This window comes from Benincasa hispida, chromosome 2 (genome assembly GCF_009727055.1).
Source record: "Benincasa hispida cultivar B227 chromosome 2, ASM972705v1, whole genome shotgun sequence".
In the NCBI taxonomy this organism is placed as follows: domain Eukaryota; kingdom Viridiplantae; phylum Streptophyta; class Magnoliopsida; order Cucurbitales; family Cucurbitaceae; genus Benincasa; species Benincasa hispida.
Window position 1 is genome coordinate 11,440,199 of NC_052350.1, and position 20,705 is coordinate 11,460,903.

Here is a 20,705-nt window from a genome sequence, read left to right on the forward strand (position 1 = left end):
TTGAAAGTATAGATATTAGACTTACCATTTATTAAAAGTAAATGAAAGGAATTCCAAAGTATAAGAAGAACATTTTTTATGTCCTAAAGTTTTATGTTAAAGAAATTACATTCTTAGTTCACAAATTATTAGAACTTATATATATGGGTAGGATAAATTAATGATAGGAATGAAATATAGTGAATTTGCATGAAATTGTATAGAACAATATAATATAAAGTAAATTTCTTAAATCTAAAATATAAAACTCTTTATTAAAAAAAAACTAAAATATAATTAAATGGGGGGATTTTCTCCATGGTTGCAAGAATTATTTATTTATTTATTTATTAGTTTATTGTAAAAGGGTTGTTGTACTTGTAGGAAGACTTGAACCATACATCATTCTTTGCTTTGCTTTGCTTGCCTGATAGAAGTAGATAGGGAAAAATTTTAAAATATGAATAATACAGAAAAAATTCAAAACATAATAAATAATAATAATAATAATAATGGAAGATAGGAAATAGGTTAAAACTCCATTTTGGTCTTGTACTTTTAGATGTATTCAATTTTAATTAACCTTTATATTTTCAAATGTCAAATGTCAAATTTCAGTTCATATAATTTTAATAAATTTTAAATTAAGTTCTTCAAAGTTAATTTTTATCGAAATTGGCTAAATAATAATAATATATTTTCATGCAACAAAATATAATATGAGAATATGTTTTTAAAATTTAAAGTAAAAATGTAAAAAAATAACAAAAACGTTTTTGAAAAAAAAATCAACAATAAACGAGCTACAGAGACTAAATTTAAGTTTCTTGAAAGTATAGAGACTAAAATTAGACATTTGGAAATACGAAGATTAAAATTGAAGAAAGGGACCAAAATGATATTTTAACATAGAAAATATTAATTACCTGGTCCTCCCAGTTTGTATTAAAAGTAATGAGCAAAAGCAGTATGGATTGTAGACAACTTCCACATGTGATTCCCATCCACAGTCCCTGCAAAAATATTTAATTATTAATTTACAATAATGATCACTATATGCCATTTCCCTTATTCATAAAATTTTACACAACTTAGAGACTCAATTTTGATATACAAGTTTTATTTTCATGACTAAAGTTTGAATTAAATTAAATTACAAGTTTACTTTCTTAAAAAAATTCAATTATTGCAAATTTTTGTACATAGTTTCAAAAGTACATTTAGTATTATCAAATTAATAAAAATGATATTTCATATTTGAGACCTTATTTTTAAAAAGGGGCAAAAAAAAAAACTATAATTAAGTATATGAGCAAATTCACCAAGAACCACCTCTCGATTAATTCCTGAAAAAATAATTTTAAATGATTTTACTAGAAAATATCTAGTATTGTTGTAGTACATATTCATGTCATTCATTATTTGACATATCATTAAATAATTTATTAATTAATTAAAATTATTTCGTAGACCTTATATAATTCTTAAATGCTACGTGACAAATGAATGAAAGTAATATGAAAAATTGTAGTTGGTAGGGAGGAGAAATAATGATTAGTAATGAAATAAAAAGAAATAATAATTACCTTGCCACCAAAATGAAGCAAAAAAGTGAAGGTAATGGCACAAGGCAACCCAAGTAAGTAATAAGCTCCAAGATTGACCAATGCTCCAATCTTCTGCCATCCACATCCTCTGGCTGTCCCTGAATCGGCCCATACGACACATGTATTACAGTAACACGAGAAACAAAACCATATTTTTCTACATAAAACATTTATAATGACGTACCTGAGAGGACGCCTTGGATGGCGTCCATGAAGTTGGAGATGGCGAGTATTGGCATGATTGCACTCAAGTAATTAACAACTTGTACCTCATTTGTGAACACCAAACCCCATATGTTTCTTACTGAAATTAGTACAACTCCTATTGCAATTCCTTCTGCTAACCCCAAAACCACCACTACCTTTACTGCTAACTCAGCTGCCAATGCCCTTCCTGCCCCTAACTCATTTGATACTCTTGTGCTTCATTTTCACAATACCAAAATTTTAACATTCAACTATTTTTTTTCCCTCTAGTTTCTATTTGGTTCTTAAATTTTAAGATCTTATTCTTTTACTCAAGTTTTTAGTTTGATTTAAACTTAATTTAAGGTTTGGAAATGTTACAAATTCACCTTTGATATTTGAATTTCATCTCTATGTTTCAAGATTTACACTTTTGACCTCCATTTTTCACTAAATGCTCTTCCACCCTTTAGCATTAATGTCTATTAATTAATTTTAGAGTAATTATAAAGTAAAATTTTAAATTAATAATGATGAAAACCTAGTGAAACTTAATTAATTATATATTTTTTTAAATTAATTAACAAACATTCACACTAAAGATTGAAAATGAGTATTTAGTGAAAAAAAACAATGTTAAAAGTATAAATCTTACCATTTAGAGACCAAATTTAGGATGGAATTGAAGTCAAACTCATAAAAATATATGAGCCAAGTAGAAACTAGAGGTAAAATGTAGAGACTAAAAAAATATTTTCCTCGTAAAAAAAAAAAAAAATCATTTATTACCTCACAGCACTGCCGAGACCATAAGCGATTCTAAAAACCAGCGAACTTGTGCTAAGGCTGCACCCAAAAATTAACTTTTTCTAGTAACATCCAATTACAAATTTGCCCTTTAACTTTAAATTTAGGGTAGTGTCTAATTCATCATTGTACTTTTGAATTAACTTATAAATTTTAATGGATTAGCACATTACTCTTTATAAAACAAAGAATTGGTTGATTTCAACCTTAAAAACAGTCCCTACTATTTGATAAAATCCTCATATAAGAACTATTTATAAAAATTTGATCAAATCATAGAGACTAAATTCTAATTATAAATTATAAAGATTAAATTCTAACTTTCTACGAACCATAGAAATTATATTTACAATTTAATCAATTTTAAACTAGTAAAAGAGTAAGACTAAGCTTCAAAGTTAGAAAAGGGAAGAAAGCCAAACCTGATTGATAGCATCGATGTTTCTAGCTCAGGATTGGGAAGAAGCCCCGACATGAGAACTAAAAACTCATACGACCAGAACTCCAAGCTATCAACCATGTATTAGATTATATTAGAAAAATACTTAGGCATATATCCTAGACTATATCAATCTTTATAATTCTCATCCAATTGTCAAATCATAATTTGTGATGTGATAGATTCTTCTTAATTCTCTTGAATATTTTTATCTCTCTCACAAAGTTGGGTGATCTCATATATTACTCATAATATTGTATCACGCATCTAGAACGGTAAATTAGTATTGTTCGGCTAAAATTTTAGAAGTAATTCGAAAGTCATTCCAAGCTCACTCTGAAGGAGAGACAGAATCCAAATCGAGTTACTAACCAAACCATGAGAGAAGAAGGGACAGCCAAAGCCAAGAAGGCAATCAAATTCTTGAATCCATGAATGGAAAATCCAGTCCAAGTCTTTTGGCAATGAGGAGATAAGTTGATATAGAAAGCCAAAATGAAGACATTGATCCAATAAGTAATGGCAGTTGAGAAAGCAGCTCCTTTAATGCCAAATTCAAAACCAAAAACCAAACCCCAACAAATCAAAAGATGAATGAAACTTGAAACTGCAGTGGAAAGCAACAATGGAGAAGTGAGATGTTGAGTCTGTAAGAATCTAAATTGACACTGAAGAAGACCATAGGGAATAATGCTGGGGATTAGCCATTTGCCATAAATCCCAGCTTGCTCTGAGATCAGAGGATCCTGTTTAAGAATGGTCAAGATTTGTTCAATGGAAGCCCACAAAAGGGCTATGGGAATACAGATAAGTGAAAGAACAACCATGGCTCTTTGCATATGAATCCCAAGCATTTCATATTGTTTTCCTCCATATGCTTGTCCACATAATGTCTCTAATGCACTGCCCATTCCCAACTACAAAAACAAACAAACACTCTATTCAAATCATGTTTGTGATGATGTTCATTGCCTAATCATTGCTCATATTCTTTGGCCCTTCAAGATATTGTACACATAGTTAAAAGAAAATTAAAGATAAGCATCAGAATGATCAAAATGAAATAATTCCAAAAGTAATCATCTTGCATTTATTGAAACATTCTTTAAAGATCAATGAAGTTTAAAAATCGATAAAACAAATTAAGAGAGATTTTGAAATTTTTAGGGGGCAAGAAGTAGAGAAATTGAAACCAAAAATGAAAAGGAGTTCCAAAAGAAAACTTTTAAGAAATCGACCATCAAAGATAAACAGAAAACGTAAAACAATAGGTGATTAACGTCTATATTTATATGATTTATTAACAGTTATTAGCTATGACAGGAGGGGAGAGCAATTTATTATGTGGGAGAAAATATCATATCACAGAGTTAGAGGCGTCAGTAAGGTTAGAGAATTTATATAAGAGTATTATAATTACATAGCACACTCCTCTAAACTCTAGGACCAAAATCGTAAATAACGTGAATAGGATAAAAACGCACCTCTAGCGTCATTGATGGAAAAAAATAAGAGACATTTTTGAAAAGGTTAGAATGCCTTGAATCTGATATCTAAGGTCAGTGTATTGTATAAACTCTCTAACCCAGAGGTGTTTCTGAATGTGTAATATGATTATGTTTATGTTTGATTGTTGATTTCGGACGAAAAAAGTAAGATTGAAATCAGAAATGAAAAGGAGTTTCAAAAGAAAACAACGGGGAATAAAGGCAGCAGAAGATCAAAGCAAAGCAAGTGGGGAAAGATAGGGAAGAGGCAAGTATATACATATATACCAAGAGACTAAAGCCAGTAACTCCAGCAAAAGAGAGAGCCATTGAAGCACCAGAGAGTTGAAGCTCTCCAAGATGACCAATGAACATTATTGATATCAGCTGCAAACTATATTGCAGAAAACTGACCAAAACCATAGGACCTGCCAACCCCATCTGCTTCTTTACCTCTGTAATCACTTCCTCCCATTTCTCTCCATTGATCAATTTAATCTTCAAATCCCTCAGTAGGGACTTTGAAAGCAAATGGGTTTCAAGATCAAGAAATTCTGTGCTCCCATTTTCATCCATCTTTCTGAGCAACAGTGTAGCACTAAACTCTGATGAATTCAAGTATCTCTCCAATCCCAAGGCACTTCCCTTTTAATGGAAACCCATCAAGGGAGTTGCTATTTTTAAATTAATACAGAAATGGGGGCACGTGAAACACTGAGGAGGATTAGTTTAATTTAGAGAAGTAAACGCAATAATCGCATTATATGCATTATTAGTTGAGAAAGAAGAAGATGGAGGACAGAACTTTCATATATTTGAGAATGAAACATTATTGTTAAAGTTAAATGAGAAGAGGCTTAGTTGGGAAATGAACAGGAATAATAAGTAGAAGAAATTGCATGTAGTTGGGTTGGCAGTGTGAAGGGCTTTGGCAGCGCAGAGACAACGCACCATTGTTTCTTTCGGTGGCAGTTCAATTTTGAAACACTTTTCTATAAAAACCCACAATATCATTATTAACATTTTACCCATTTTCACGTCATCAATCATCTTTCTTCCCTCCTTCCACTTTCACACACTTCATTTCAGCTATTGATTTTCAATATACATGCACGAAAATAAGAACAAATTCAAAGCAGGATCTCCTACGATCAATATCTCAAACACCCACTCCGCCGTTTGTGGTTGATTTCTTTGCTTCCTGATATTTGAGTTTTCATTGACATTATTATTATTATTATTATTATTATTATTATTTGTTGATTTGGATGTTAATACTGCTACTTTTTGTCATGAGCTTCAAAAAGAAAACAAATCTGCTCATGTTATTGCAGTTTTGACTTCCTCTTGTTTTAGTTAATCTAGAAAGAGATTTTTCCTGATAACATTCACCCACCTAATCAACTTAGATGAAGAGTGGCTTTTTCTTGAGAAAAAAAATATGGGGCACAAATATATATATTGGCATGTGGGATAAAATCCACGCACGCCCTATAATTTATTCAGAAAAAGGATTTCTTGAGATATCGCTCAAAAGTCTATTTTTGTTAATACGTGACTAACTCAACAACAATATATACTAAATAAATAAATTCATCAGAATTTAAACTAAATAAATAAATGTTCACTTATTTCTCTGTCCTTCACATGTATATTTATATACATGATGTGATAGTGAGATTGGTAATGAATAACCAATGATTGAATTACTTAGAAGAGAACCTGCAGAAGAAAGTTCAGTTTATAATCCATTCAGTCATCAAAAGGGTAAAAGACATTAATTTGGAGTGAAAATTATTACCATCATTTATCTGCTAAACGAGAGTTATCCAGGTCAAACTGGATGGGGAAATATGGTTATTCGAGTGAACAGTAAGGATAAATGTACAGTATGGGGAGAAATTCATGGTAAGTAATAGAAACACTGCAAAAATGCATTGTACCAAACTCATCCAGGCTTTAAACTCCAACAAAATTTGCTTGTAATTGTGGTCTATTTATGAAGTTCTCACGACACTATATATAAAGAATCTAGTGAACCTGATTGAGGCATATCGTCAAGGAGACCCAAAATCAGTGGGGGAAGAGTGCAAAAATTGGGGAAAGACCTCCATCAAATTATAGCTGTTGATCAAGATACGAGTCTCTTGGAGATCTGGGAGATCCAACGATACCAGACACGGTCTCTGAAACGCCAGAAACGTAAGTCTTCAACCAAGAGGTGCTTCGCGTCAGCCATCCAGTCTGCGTCTGTTCGTCCATTTCAAGATTTCTTTTTCTATCTTCCTCCTCCAGAATTTCAAGCCATCTCTTGGACATGAATGTCCTCACAGCATCCGGTCCTTTGTTTACCACTTCCACTGGTGGAATTGTAAGAGGATTTTGCTCCAAGTTTAGTTTCTTTAAATTCTCAAGATGGCCAAATGTATCAGGTAGAGCGTGAATCTGGTTATTGCTGAGATCAAGTTCCCTAAGGCTGGATAAATCACCAAATGTATGTGGAAGTTCAGTAAGGTCAGTAAAATTACTGCCTAGGTTGAGATACTCAAGTTGTGTCAGTTTCCCAATTGCTTGAGGAAGGCCATGAAGCTCGTTGAAATGAGCATCCAGATAACGCAAAGAGCTCATACCACAAACAGAAGAGGGAAGTGAACGTAGCTTGTTTAACTGGATAGCAAGCTTCTCCAAATTCACCAGCTCATGGCCAATATTTGTTGGCAAGTACGTTAGACTGTTGAAGCTCACATCTAACTCCACCAAAGACCTGCTCATTTAAAATACAAAATATAAAAGTCTTGAAATTTGCGGCAGAAAATTCTCCATCAAGGCATGCAGATGCACAATAAAACGTCGCTGAATACATTTTTAAAAAATCATATGAAATGCGGGTGCGGACAGTCCTGGAGAAATGCTAGGAAGATGTTATTTCTTGAATTAGTAAAATCTTGTACCTGCAATGGCATATTGTGTCAGGAAGGGCATGCAACTTGTTCCCAGAGATATTCAGGAGTTTCAGCTTTTGTAATAAGCCAATTGAGTCGGGCAGTGACTCCAGGAGATTGGATGAGGCATTCAGCTCCTCAAGATTTTCTAAGCCAGATATTGAATCGGGGATAATCTGAAGTTATTGTAAATGTGAGTGAAAGAAACAAAAGATAATTAAAGGAATAAATCATACAAATAAATATTCGTTTATCCTGAATTTTCAACTAAGCCAACTCACATCCAAGTCCAACATTGACAGAAATGTGAAAAGGCACATGCTATTCATGACAAAGGCAGTTGAGAAGAGTAATAATATACGTATACTAAAGCAAAAATAGCCCAACCACAAATTTTAGATGCAAAGTTCTTTTGAGGAGGAAGCACAGGAAATTTCATGAATGAAGTGAGAAAGGAAATATAAAACACTCCTGAACCCCAAGAGGGGATTTACAAGAAATCTAACCAACTCGTAATTACAGAAGAAAAACCGAAGGCTTTGAAAGGACGGCTGCATTTACACCCACCCCCCCACAAAAAAAAAAAAAGAAAAGAGAGAGAGAGAGAGCATCAAAAGTGAGCAAATTCATAAAACTTAGTGATAGCACTCAAAAAGTGCTATTTTCCTTGAGCTTAATTTGGGATAATTTTGCTATTTAATGTGTTAAATATGTTATTTTGTAGATATTGAGTACCCAAGAGGTAGAACTGAGCATTAGCGAGCTCAAGGAGCTGAAACGGACCAAATCAAAACCCTAACAAAGCAACCAGGTCAAACGGAAGAAAAGATGCGGAAATTACGAGATTGCCCCTCAGGGCAGCGCTGCAGAACCTCCCATGTGCTGCGGCACAGCGCTTGTAGACAAAACATGTACATTTTGCGTAGTGCCATGGTGCTCCGAAGTCTTTACGGAAGATAGCAATGCGCGCAATGTTGCTCCTCAGTGTCGCGATGCCCCCTGCTGTTATATAGCCCTTTCCCCAATTTCAGGTCATTCTATCTCGGGCTTTCAGCCTCCAATCCGATTTTCTCCTCCCCTCTTCTCCTTCCCTCTGTAGTTCTTGCTTTTTGGGAGTATTTTATGATTGTAAAGCTTATCTTGGACCGGATTTAAGACTAAGGTAAGGCTAGCTTAGGGCTAGGTGAAACTCATTGTTTGATTTTGAGGATTAATGCTTAATTTCTAATATTTTCATGGAATTTCTTTGGTTCTTAGAGTTGTTTTATGTTCAATGCTTAGAATATATGCTTGATGTGGCCAATCTCCATGTATTCTTTGCTAGGCTAGAGTTTGATGCATGTTGTGCTTCATATCATTGTGTTGATTACCAAGTAGCAAATCCAAGGGATTGGGTTAGTTTCAACTTCTATGTATAGCTAAGGGGTTAATGCATAATTTGTTTGTATGAATGTCTTGATTACAAGTAGCAATTCCTAAGCATGCTTGTGAGTAAATTTGAGGTGGTCTAGGATAGCCCTTTTGCCACATTGCATTGCTAGGATAGTCGATTAGTAACTTAGGGGCTTCTCAAGTTATTAATTATCCTAGTGAAATCACCTAGGCTTAATGCGGATGTTATGGTATCGAGCATCTAGTTTAATCAAGAAATTAATTAATGCATTAGGGCGTTTGACTCAGTTTTCGGGCAAGTAGGCTACGCACATTAATTCATGAGAATTCTTTGATGGAAATCTGATGATCGAATCAAACAATTGGGTGAATCCTATCCTCTAAGCTAGGCCTATTTTACTTTATTGTACTTTAATTTTCCACAATTTACATTCACCCACTTTATTTTCCTCGCTTTAAATTCTCAATCCTTCCAAAAACCCCTGGTAGAAATCCTAATCAGCTTGAAACTACATTTGTGGTTCCCTGCAAATTGACCCATTCTTGCCACTTGTACTATGTAGTAGTATAGGTAGTAGTGATTGGTAACTAAAAATTTTATTTGATCGTCGGAGAATAACCATTTGGTTTTTGAAAATTGGGCTAGTTTTCTTACTTTTTTTTTTTTTTTTGGCTTTCAAAGCAGTTTTCTCACCATTCTTAACAATTATTTTCATATTTCCTAAATAAACATTTGAATTCATAGTCAAATTCTAAAAACAAAAACAAGTTTGAAAACACTCCTTAAAAAGCATATAACAAGACAAAGGAGCTGAGGGAGAAGTAGCGTTTACCGGCTTAATTTAAAAGCCAAAAATAAAAAATGAAATGGTTATCAAACGGGACTTAAATAAGTCAAATATGAATTAACCTAAATCTTCATCTTAGCCGCCAACCCACAGTGATGGAATTTCTTCCCCGTTTCCAGAATTATATCAGCAACTCCCATCAAAGAAAATTATTAAACATCTCCGGTAGACTTCTCGTCTTGAGCAACATCTTTCTACCAAAGACCACCGTTCTTACGTACCATTGTCCATTGGATTCTATGCTCTCGCCTTAAAACACCTACATTCTTGTGCAGCTTCGTGCACTATCCACTCACTCTAAATGCGCTGTAATTAAAGGACTTATGACAAAGGGGAAAAAAACTCTTGATCCTTGACATCCCAACGTAAATTTTCACAATAAGGCCCTTCTAACAACACCATTGCACTAGAACAAAATGGTCACCATCTTTACGATGACAGTAAAAGAAATTTAAAGAATAGTCCCCATCCATGAATTCCATCTCCAAACATGAAAGAGCACGATATCCTCAATGAGGATCCCCAGTTTGGCCACTATCTATTTGTCTAGAAACTAGATGTTGAAATGCTTAACAAGTGTCGGAAAATTGTTCCAAACATCAATCTTAGGCGAATTGCTATTATAGATGCAAACAAACGGAGGGGGTTAAAAACCAGCTTTGAAACATAACGCACGAAAGTTATGAAACATAGGTCTGATTTAAGACTTCTCCGAGAGTAATGATGATAAGCCATAAGTTAACTGATCGTGCGTTTCTAACAAAGATTCTAATCGCCACATTAGCTACAAAAATCCCCTGTATTCGTATGAAACTAATGAACCCTTCCACCGTACTTGATTTCATAAAGAACCAGTTTAATTCAAGAGCACAGGAATTCCTAATCGGTGGTTAGTATAATGTGAGTAATGTTGATTCCACTACCTATGGCAAGAAGGGATTGAATGTAAGCGAACCTGTAGTTGATTGCTGGAGATATCAAGCACAACCAGTCCACGAATGCGTCCAAAGCCTTCAGGCAAGAACCGCAAGCGTCGGCCGGAGAGACTAATTCGATCGATTTCGTTCTCATTCGCGTCCTGAAGAATACTCGCAACCTCCTCATAGACCTCTTCGCTTACTGGATCCAACTGTTCTTCGTCCTGCAGCCCTCTCTCGGCCGACTCGTAAATCTTCACCAACCTCTCCTCTGCTTCCTTCAACATCTTCTCATACGCCTCGTGCATCTCATCCAGTTGCACAATAGCCTTATAGACCTGCTTCTCTTTATCCGCCGCCTGACGGCACTCGTTCTCTTTCTCAGCAAGATGCGCCCTCCACTCAAGCAACTCGACATCCGCCGGCCTAGTCGAAAGCACGATTTCCTGAAGCTTGGCAGACAAATTAACTTCAACCTCAGTGAGCTTAGCCTTGGCAGTATCGACAGCCTCATGGTCTGGTCTTTCCCCAAGGGTTTTGAGGACGGATCGGGTCTGAGCAACATCAGATATAGCGGTGGTCATGGAAGCCAAAACCTTAGGGTCGGAGAGATGGGGCATATCATGGACGATTCGGGAGGAGGATGAGGAAGGATCGGAAGGAGTGTGGCGGGAGGCGGGAGATGCAGGTTGTTCGATGTCGAAATCGGTGGCCGGCTGTCGGGGGCTGAGAGAGGGAATTCTGGCCATGACGTAGGAGAGGATGGGGAAACTTTTGGGGTTGGGATCCACGGCCATGGTGAGTGATTGCAGAATAACAAAGGGAAGAAGAAGAAGAAGAAGAAGAAGAAGAAGAAAATAGTGAAGATTTGGGAGTTTTGAAGGTGAAAGATTGAGATATTACAGTCTGCTTAGAGGAAGGAAACCATGGGATTTGGGAAGGGTTCTGTCGTAATTTCATACCCACCGTCTTGTCTTCATCCACGTCATCCAAGTTCGTTACAACTTACAACTTACAACCGTAACAGCGGGTAATGATAAATTTCCCGGTTCTTTATTTTTAGTTTGACCATTTCCTTCATCCTTAACGCCGTCTGTTGCCATTTTTGTTTTTCTTTTTCTCTTCTTTTTTTTTCCCCCTTTTTCTTTCAAATGATAAGCAACACATACAATAATAGCTCAAATAAACTACAAGACTACATCTCCAACTAAAAGAAGTGTAAATATTGAAACGAGTATTCTAGACTCTCGAACTTCCAAGGTTTAACGTGTCACACATTGAGCCTAACTCATTTTAACTACGATAAACATGAGAGAAAGAAACAACTCTTAGATCACTACCTTATTCCTTAGCCACAACAATAAAGGAAAAAAAAACTTGAGAAATGTTGTCAACGTCGTTATTTAACAGATTGACTACCTCCAAATTGTTAGGTTTTATGTTCTAAAACTCACAGTTTGTAAAATGAAAACATTTTCTATAATCAATATACGTATAATAGATTTCATAAATTGTATGAAAGTCTAAATCTAATAAACTAAGATTCGTGACTATTGTATGAGTACTTGAACTTTATGTGGAGACATAAGAGTGAATCAGATTCGAGTAAATAGTCAAAATGATCTATGGTACATAAATAAAGTTGGGTACTTTATTCTGGTAACACCATTGAATACGGCCTACTCTGTAATTGTTACAAATAGTTGTAAAGTGCTAAATACGATGTGATCCTAATTCGTCCATGTTATGACATAAGGAGTGAAGGCATCCTATGCAATGAGTTTGCATAAGATCAGGACTAAAAAATAAGTTACTCTTACTTTATAACGTTGTTTACTATATAAGACTGACTATTTCACCTAGATAACCTAAGTAACTCGATCTTAATCTTGAGTTAACTATGAACTCCTGTTTATTCGGGATTGCCCTTAGATTTGCATAGGTGAGGGTTGGCTCAACAGCGGGGACTCAATAAGACTCCCATTTCAGAGGTAAGATCAGATAGATAGCTGGGACATAGGGTGCAAGACGGAGTTCACGCCTACCCGATTTAGAAATAGAAGAAAGGTTGTTCTCTCAAGTTCTTGAACAAGGGGCCCCACCCTCTCACTGGGCTAAGAGAGTTTGGTTTAGTGATTTTCGTTATTACAAACAACCTGTGAAGGGTCGACTTGCTGATTATGGTTAAATCATGTGGACATAATATATCTACCGTGAAAGGAATGCAACTATGGGCTTTAGTGGAGTGATCCATTAGTTAACGAATGGGGATTAATCTGGTCTAATGAGTTTAACCAATTAATCTCTGATCGTTCGAGCCCATGATCGGTAGGTTTGCGAGGTCTCCCTACTAGCTCGTAACAAACTAGCTCTAGAATTGTGTGATAAGTTAATTTGAAATGTTCAAATTAGAATTAAGAAAATTAATAATTATGTGAGATATAATTACATGTTCAATTTGATAATTAAACGGGATAGGAGAATCTATATTTAAATATGATTTAAATATATAAAAATGGATTTGTGTAAAAATTAATTTAATATTTGGTATTAAATTAATTAAGTTTTATTTAAAATCAATTTATGAAATTAATTTTATTTTTCAACTTTAAAATCAAAATGAATTTTAAAATCAAATTTTGATTTTGGAGATAAAATTGAAAAAGAGAAAAACAAAAACACAAAATGGAAAAAACTTATTTTCCATTATCCATCTTTCAAGTAGCTCACACAAATAGCATTCTTTTTACCTTGTGTTCTCCAAGCATGAGTTGCAACTCATGCAACTCTCTCATTTGCATGTTGATATGTAATATAATGAAGAGATTGAAGTGAAAATCGGGCATGCAATCTATAGAAAATTTCAGAGAAAGTTCGAGTTGAAGAAATGGTTCTTCACCAAGATTGCTGCTGTGAGCTTTTTTTCTTCATCCATTGATTTAAACTTGTTTTGAGTCCCACAACTCAATCTAGAGCACCAAGAGAATAGTGGGAAAGATCTTGAGGTGGTCTGCATTCAGATTCGGAGAAGATAGCCCAGCTTTGAAGAGGTCCAAGATGTATGTCTTGAAACTCACTTGTTTTTTGCAAGAGTATGTTTTATATTTTGCCAAAATTAGTAAATTAGAGTGCTTAGATGATCTTTGTGCTTCCGCTATTGCTGATACAATCCTACACAAACAATCAGAATCAACCAAAATATTCTAAATCAAAAGTGAAAAAATACTCTCAAAACATATTTTTGTTGAACTTCAATCCATAAAGAAGAGTAGGATCTATGTTCAACTTCCAACAAGAAACAACAGGAGGTTGACAACCAATCATCAGAGCGATTCTTCTAGAAACGTCTTCTTGCCGTTGCCATTTGATTCAACACCAATATGACGAGTCTCAACAATAAATTTGCCAATCTCATCATTAATAATCTGTTGCCAATTCTTTTGTCTGTTGTCACTGAAATACGCATTATGAAAATATTTAGGTTAAATATAAAATTTACAGTCTAAATTGTGAAATTTATGTTTATTTAGTCTCTAATTAAGACATTGAGCTAGCAAATTTTTTGAGGTTGATGAATCTATTCTAACACAAAAATTTAGATCTCGTTTAATAACCACTTTGTTTTTAGTTTTTTTTTTTTTAAAAAAAAAATTAAATCTATTTTCTCTCAATATATTACAATGGTTTGCATTTTTCATCCGCACAAGCATTGATTGCTTAACCAAATTTCAAAAACAAGAACTACCATTTTTAATTTTCAGAATTTTGCTTGGCTTTTAAAACATTTGTAAATAGTAGATAAAATAGCAAGAAAATTAGAGGTTAAAATTTGTTCATAGGCTTAATTTTAAAAAATTAAAACAAAAAAACTAAGGTCTAGATTGGTAATCATTTAGTTTTTGATTTTTTCTTTTTTTTAAAAATTAAGTCTATTAGACACTACTTCCATCTCCAAAATTTTTCTTCCGTTATCTACTTTTTTTTTCACTAATCATTTACAAAACCAAGCCAAAATTTAAAAACTAAAAAAAAGTAACTTTTAAAAAAATCTATTTTTGAAATTTAGCTAATAATTCAATCATTGTATTTAAGAAAGATATAAATTATTGAAAAAAATAGAGAAAAAATAGATTTAATTTTTTTTTTTAGAAAAAAATAGATTTAATTATCGTACGAAATCTAAATAATTATCTTATGAAACTTTAGTATTTTATTAGACATAAAACTTAAATTTATATTTGATAGAAAATTTAATTTGTAAACACCATATTTACAGTAAAGGACTAAAAAGTGCAATAAAAAAGTGCATGAAGGAGCATTGTTGGAAAAAGAGAAGAAATGGGTTGAAAAATGTGAAAGGCTTTTAGGTACTTGGATTTCAAGTGGCCAAGAATGGACAAAAGAATGGCAAAGGCAAAAGACAAATGCAAAATGCATAAATGCAATGAACAATTAATTTGATATGCATTTGTATATTTGTAACTGAAACACTCCCATAATTTTAGTGGTGCTTTGTTTTCTTTTCACATGGCCCTTGCCTCCCCTCCACAAATCAAATGATTCTCCCAACAAACACCAAACATCACAACACTCTTCCATAGAATCTAATTTTCCCTTTCTCTCTCCAAAATAATGCAACAAAAAAAAGGGTAAAATCGTATTTGATATATACTTCATCGGTTCACGTCAGAGATTCAAATCTTTATATACCTCTAAAGTCGAGCTACAAATTTTGTTTTTAAGATAATTTAAGAGAACAAAGGAGCGTAAAGAAGAGCAATTATCCGATCTTCCTTCCTTCGTCGTTCTTCTCTTGAGAAAAATTACGATTTGTTCGTATCGTCACGATTAACTGTCTCTTTCTAATTGTATTCTTGATTCTTTCTTAAAATATGAGAAAGAGAAGTAACAATACAAATGAGTTTATTCGAACTTTAATTTAGGTTTATTGTAATGTCCGCATTGTCAAAATAAATAATTAAATAGGAAGAGAAAGAGACAGATAGAAAAAGAAATATAATGTCTCTATTAATATAATTAATGTTGAAGTCAAATATGGAGGAATCTAGCTAGCTCCACTCTCTTTACTCTTGAATTTGGCTTTGTCTCACTATTCAAATATTATTGCAAGTTGTTCTCTCCATTTTAGTTTAAATTGCATTACCCTTTACTCCTCCAATATTCTCAAAATGTTTCATTAATTTATACTTATTTTTCAAAATACCTTTTTTTCTGATTTCGAAAAATCTTATGATTATATGTATCTCTCACTATTTTCTTCGTTATTAATGTGTTAAATTATGCAAATTCATAACGAGCTATTCTCTTTTTTATTTATAGAAGAATAATTTCACTTTTCTTTTAAGTTATGTATCTCCATTTAAATACATTTTTGCATTAATATGATATTATTTTGACATGTAAAAATTTTAAAGGTTCATTTTCGTTTTTTAAACTTTTAAGTTGTCCAAATTTAGTCTTTAAATTTTCAAATAATCCATTGATTTTTTATTTTTTTTTAATAAAAAACAACCATTTTGATCCTCTCTCATATGCATATTTTCTACCTCACAAATGTCCACTTTTTTTAAATGTTCATCTCAAGTTTATTTGGCTTAAAATCACATTCATATATTACAATGCTAATATACATATATCCATAATTATATCAATAATTCAAATTAAAATAAAAATAATAACCAAAATCATAACATCAGTAAGCTAAAATAAATATTTTAAAAATTATAGAAACAAAAATGAAACTAACTTAGAATTAAGAATTAACACAAACATTTCAAGAATTTAAGAATCAAAATTACCAAAATATAATAAATATTTTGGTTCATGAACTAAAATAGAATTGAAGTATATTTTCAAACGTCTTGTTTTCAATAGAAAAAGAATATTTAATTAATTTCTTCTTCTTTTTTTTTTCAAATAAACACGCAATGCTTTGCTTTGTATCACTTCCTAACTATCTACGAATAACATTCTCTAGACACCGTATATAAATTCAATAGTCCATTAATCTCAACAAAATTTGCTTAATTACAATAAATTTAACGTAGAAAGCACGCAAATTTTTTAATCAAATAAATCGTAATTCAAGTTCCCTTCCAACAATCCTTCTATTTGAATCTTTGCCGTAGAGGATTTACCCCAAATTTAATCATACAAATTTACCCCAAATCAATTTCTTTCCAAGTATTTGCATGTGTCTTTTGTTTCATCTCATATTTTTTCTTCAACCATTTTTCATTAGTTTCATTTTTTTTTGTAAGTCATCTTTCTTCCATGCATGTTTAATTTGATTGGATTTTTTTATCAACTAAGTTTCTAATTGCTTTACAACCTTAGTCTAACAAAGGTCTTCATGGTTTCTTTTTTTTTTTTTTTCTTTCTTTTTCCTTTTGTAGCTATTTTTTTTTTTATCAACTAAGTTTTTTTTTCTATCAATTGAGTTTTTTATTTGTAGCCCATTTTTTTATAAATTGAGTTCTTCCTTAACTCACAATCTTGGGTTTCGTTTGGAATTGTTATAGTTTTTAAAATAATATCTGGCAGCTATATTTTTAGAAAAATCAACTGTGAAAATAAGTAAAATAATGTCTTAAAAAAGTAGGTTAGTGTGTTGGTAAATAAATACAAAAGCATCTTGTTTTAGATATAATAACCAAAATAGACTTATAATCAACTTTATAAAAAAAATTGTAATTTTGAAGTTTTAAATAATTGTTTAGTATGATAAATTTTGTATATTATAGATTATTTTTAAATATTAAAGAAAATAGGTTTATTTTTAAAAAATGAATATGGTATACCTTTTAAAAAAAAATGATGCATTTAACTCCTGAAAAATAGAAAATAAATTTGATTAGGTGAGAAATACATAAATATGTAAAATAGATCTTCTTTTTAAAGTATGAAATTGAAAACTAAATATTAATTAAAAACTTTACTCGATTTTAGGAGTATCTAAAAGCTAAAAGGATACTGCTTTTAAAGTCAACATGAAATTATATATTTTTAAAAATGATTTTAACATATTTAAATTTTTACCAAACAAAAAAAACGATTTAAGATTTTTTTCAAATTTCTTTTTGGCACAAACGTAGCCTTAGTCTAATTGTAGGCTTCATAGCTTTTTTTTTTTTTTTTTTGTAGTTAGTGTCTATAGATTGAGTTTTTTTTTTTAATGTTTATGCTTTTATTGTCTCTGATAGACTTCAATAAGTAATACGAGTTTGCCATTAATATACTTGGATCGTGAATAAAGTTTGAGAGCAATTGACAAACTCCTATCATGAATTGAAGTCCATTTAGATATCTATTGTCGCCTGAAGTTTATCAAATATTTTGTTTCAATATTTTATGAGTCTATCACTATATACTGTTGATAGAATTTTATCATTAATAAGATTAACTAATAGTTTTTAGTGATAGAAGGTTATGATCAATAATAAACTTGATTGACTATTTATGTTTACTTACTAACTACATTTGGTGATCTATCACTACTACATGTATTCTAATTGAAGTCTATCAATTATGGTCATCTATCACTAATAGAATTTGATGAGGATGTGTGTAGTTTATCGGTGATAGAAGCCTATTATTTATATACTACATTCACATTTCTCTATGATTTAATGGTAGAACGGATAAAAGCCAACGTACAACGATTTTTTCATAGCAATTATCATAATTCTATTGTCCACCATGAAAACAACTACAAGAAATTATTGTTGAAAAATAAACAAAGAGAGAGGAAAAAAATATCATTTGAGTTAATTATATTAATAACAAACTATAATTGATAAAATTAGCTGCCACTATATCAATAATAGACTGATGCTAATTTATGATATATAGAATTTATTCATATATTGCATTCTATCACTACTAGAAGAAAATTTGTTAGAAATAGTCCGTCTAAATTTTCACTTTATAAAGCTAACACATTTTTTGAAAACTCTTTCAACTAGTTTTTCTAGATTCATCTCAGATAAAATAAGCCACCGAGATTTAATTAAAAAATTCAATTTTTTTCTAACTTATCGACTGATTTGAACTTTCTGAGTACATGTCGGACATTATAAATCTTATATATTTTTAAATTTTCCTATAATTTACTTACTTTTACCAAATTTTATAACATATATATTTTTTTTCAAATATTTAGCTTGATTCATGTTTCCACAATTATATGAATTTCCAAGCTTTCAAATGAAATTACCAATTATACTAATGGATATCAAGTGAATGTATTTTAATTTTTAAATTTTGGGAAAGATAAAATCTTGTCGAAAATGGTAAGATATGGAAATATATAAAAGCTAGATATTAATCTCGAGCAGAGCTTTCTCGATGAATTCTTGGACAGCTGAATTCTAAGCAAATTAACACAAATTCTATATATTTATAAGATTTATAAGATTTTTTTAATTTGTTAAGTACCTACAGACATAAAACGAACCCATTACACCAAATTAGTATTAAACACACCAAAGAATATTTTTGACAAAATGATAAAAAAAGACAACAAAATTTTATAATTTTCCTTAAAATTTAAGAATTGAAACTAAGGAAACATTTAGGTTACTAGAATAATATTATAATAGAAATATTATGATTATTGGTAGATTATTAAACTATTATAATTAAAATCCAAAAATGATGATAATTAATAAGAAATGATTTTCCTTAGAAATCCATAATTTCGCTTTCAGAGGCTTCTTCTACCCTAACAGTTTCAATAAATTTAGTGATTTGATTATTTAAAAGAAAAAAAATGTAAACATTTCTATTTGACAAAACCTACTGCACCCAATTAAAAGCAGACACATCATACTTTATATTTTCAAAAAATTTTTTTATATGTGTGCAAGAAAATGAGATGTAACTCAATGTAGAAATATCGTCCTTATTCAGGAGCTCTTGTGTTTAAACTATTATGATTTATGATTCATTAATTTAAATTTTATTTTAATCCATAAACTTTAAAACTTAATCTATTTTGATCTCTAAAATTTTAAAAATATCCATTGAACTTTTAAAAAAATATTTACTTTAGACTCTAATATTAAAATAAACTCAAAAATCATTTTCCCTTAATATTATTTTACTCAAAACATACTAGACATCAATTTCATAATAAAGATCAAATTAAATGCTTTCTAAAAGCTCAAGTACTACCACCCTCATTTTTTCAAAGTTTAAAGATTAAAACAAAATAAGATTCAAATCTCAAGAATCCTCAAATCCAACTTTTCAAGCTTATTTGAAGCCAAGATTTGGCCTAGTATTTGTGACCCTCCCCAATACGCGTCCAAGTTTTCATTAGTCCAGTCAAGTCGGCGAAACATAATTAATTATAACTTACACCTTAATATAATATGTTCTAATGTCATCTCCAACAGCCAGAAAGGGCATTCCCGTAAATCCCGCCAAGGCAAACCCCTTTCCTTCGTCCTTGTCTTGTTAATTAATAAAATGGCCAACCACAACGCAACTGGCCCTTTCTATTTCTCTCCGAATTAAACACCCCACTTGACCCTTGGTGGCTTCTTTTCCTTTAACATATTTTTTATTTAAATATTATTTTAATTATATTTCAACCCATTCCGAAATCGCAACCAGAATCGGAATCCCAATTCTTCCTCCTCTGTCACGCCGCACGAGAAACTCTGCAAATTCAAACACAATGAATCGGTTGTTAGAGAAAAATTAAAAAAAAAAAAAAAAAAAGGCCCTAACAAAGATCGGAAAAAAAATTTAAAAAACAAAGGAAAAGATCTCACACGTGTCCGATGGGAAGCACACGTATGGACGAAGCCGACGAAATTTGTATACGCGTCGGACAAGAATGGGGTTGGCTGCGGCGGGTCAGATGATTCGTCCTCTAACGCCAGAGGGTATCGCAAACGCAAATCAAGGCACAAAAATTGAACAGAAAAAGTAATTAAATATGTACATTAAGACTTGTGAATGAGGACCACGTGGCCAGCCGATTGCAGAGAGTCCTCAGGCGGACTCACGGCCACCGTGTACGGCGGAACCGCCACAGAGATTAAGAATTAAGATTGAGAATGTGAACTCCTC

The 20,705-nt window shown here is 32.0% G+C and overlaps 2 protein-coding genes across 2 annotated transcripts; both read right to left on the minus strand.

Moving 5' to 3' along the window:
• Window positions 1-281: 281 nt before the first annotated feature.
• On the minus strand, window positions 282-5,118 carry LOC120071822 (protein DETOXIFICATION 16-like). The gene is made up of 8 exons (XM_039024208.1): window positions 4,794-5,118; window positions 3,391-3,935; window positions 3,002-3,088; window positions 2,562-2,618; window positions 1,771-2,009; window positions 1,566-1,684; window positions 906-992; window positions 282-406 (listed from the first exon to the last, which is right to left on the minus strand). Exons 1-8 carry the CDS (start codon window positions 5,079-5,081, stop codon window positions 335-337), a joined length of 1,494 nt encoding a protein of 497 aa, XP_038880136.1. The 5' UTR covers window positions 5,082-5,118; the 3' UTR covers window positions 282-334.
• Window positions 5,119-6,286: 1,168 nt separating this feature from the next.
• LOC120071471 (plant intracellular Ras-group-related LRR protein 9-like) lies at window positions 6,287-11,513 on the minus strand. Its single transcript, XM_039023782.1, has 3 exons — window positions 10,643-11,513; window positions 7,457-7,623; window positions 6,287-7,269 (listed from the first exon to the last, which is right to left on the minus strand). Exons 1-3 carry the CDS (start codon window positions 11,399-11,401, stop codon window positions 6,624-6,626), a joined length of 1,572 nt encoding a protein of 523 aa, XP_038879710.1. The 5' UTR covers window positions 11,402-11,513; the 3' UTR covers window positions 6,287-6,623.
• Between the last annotated feature and the right edge of the window lie 9,192 nt (window positions 11,514-20,705).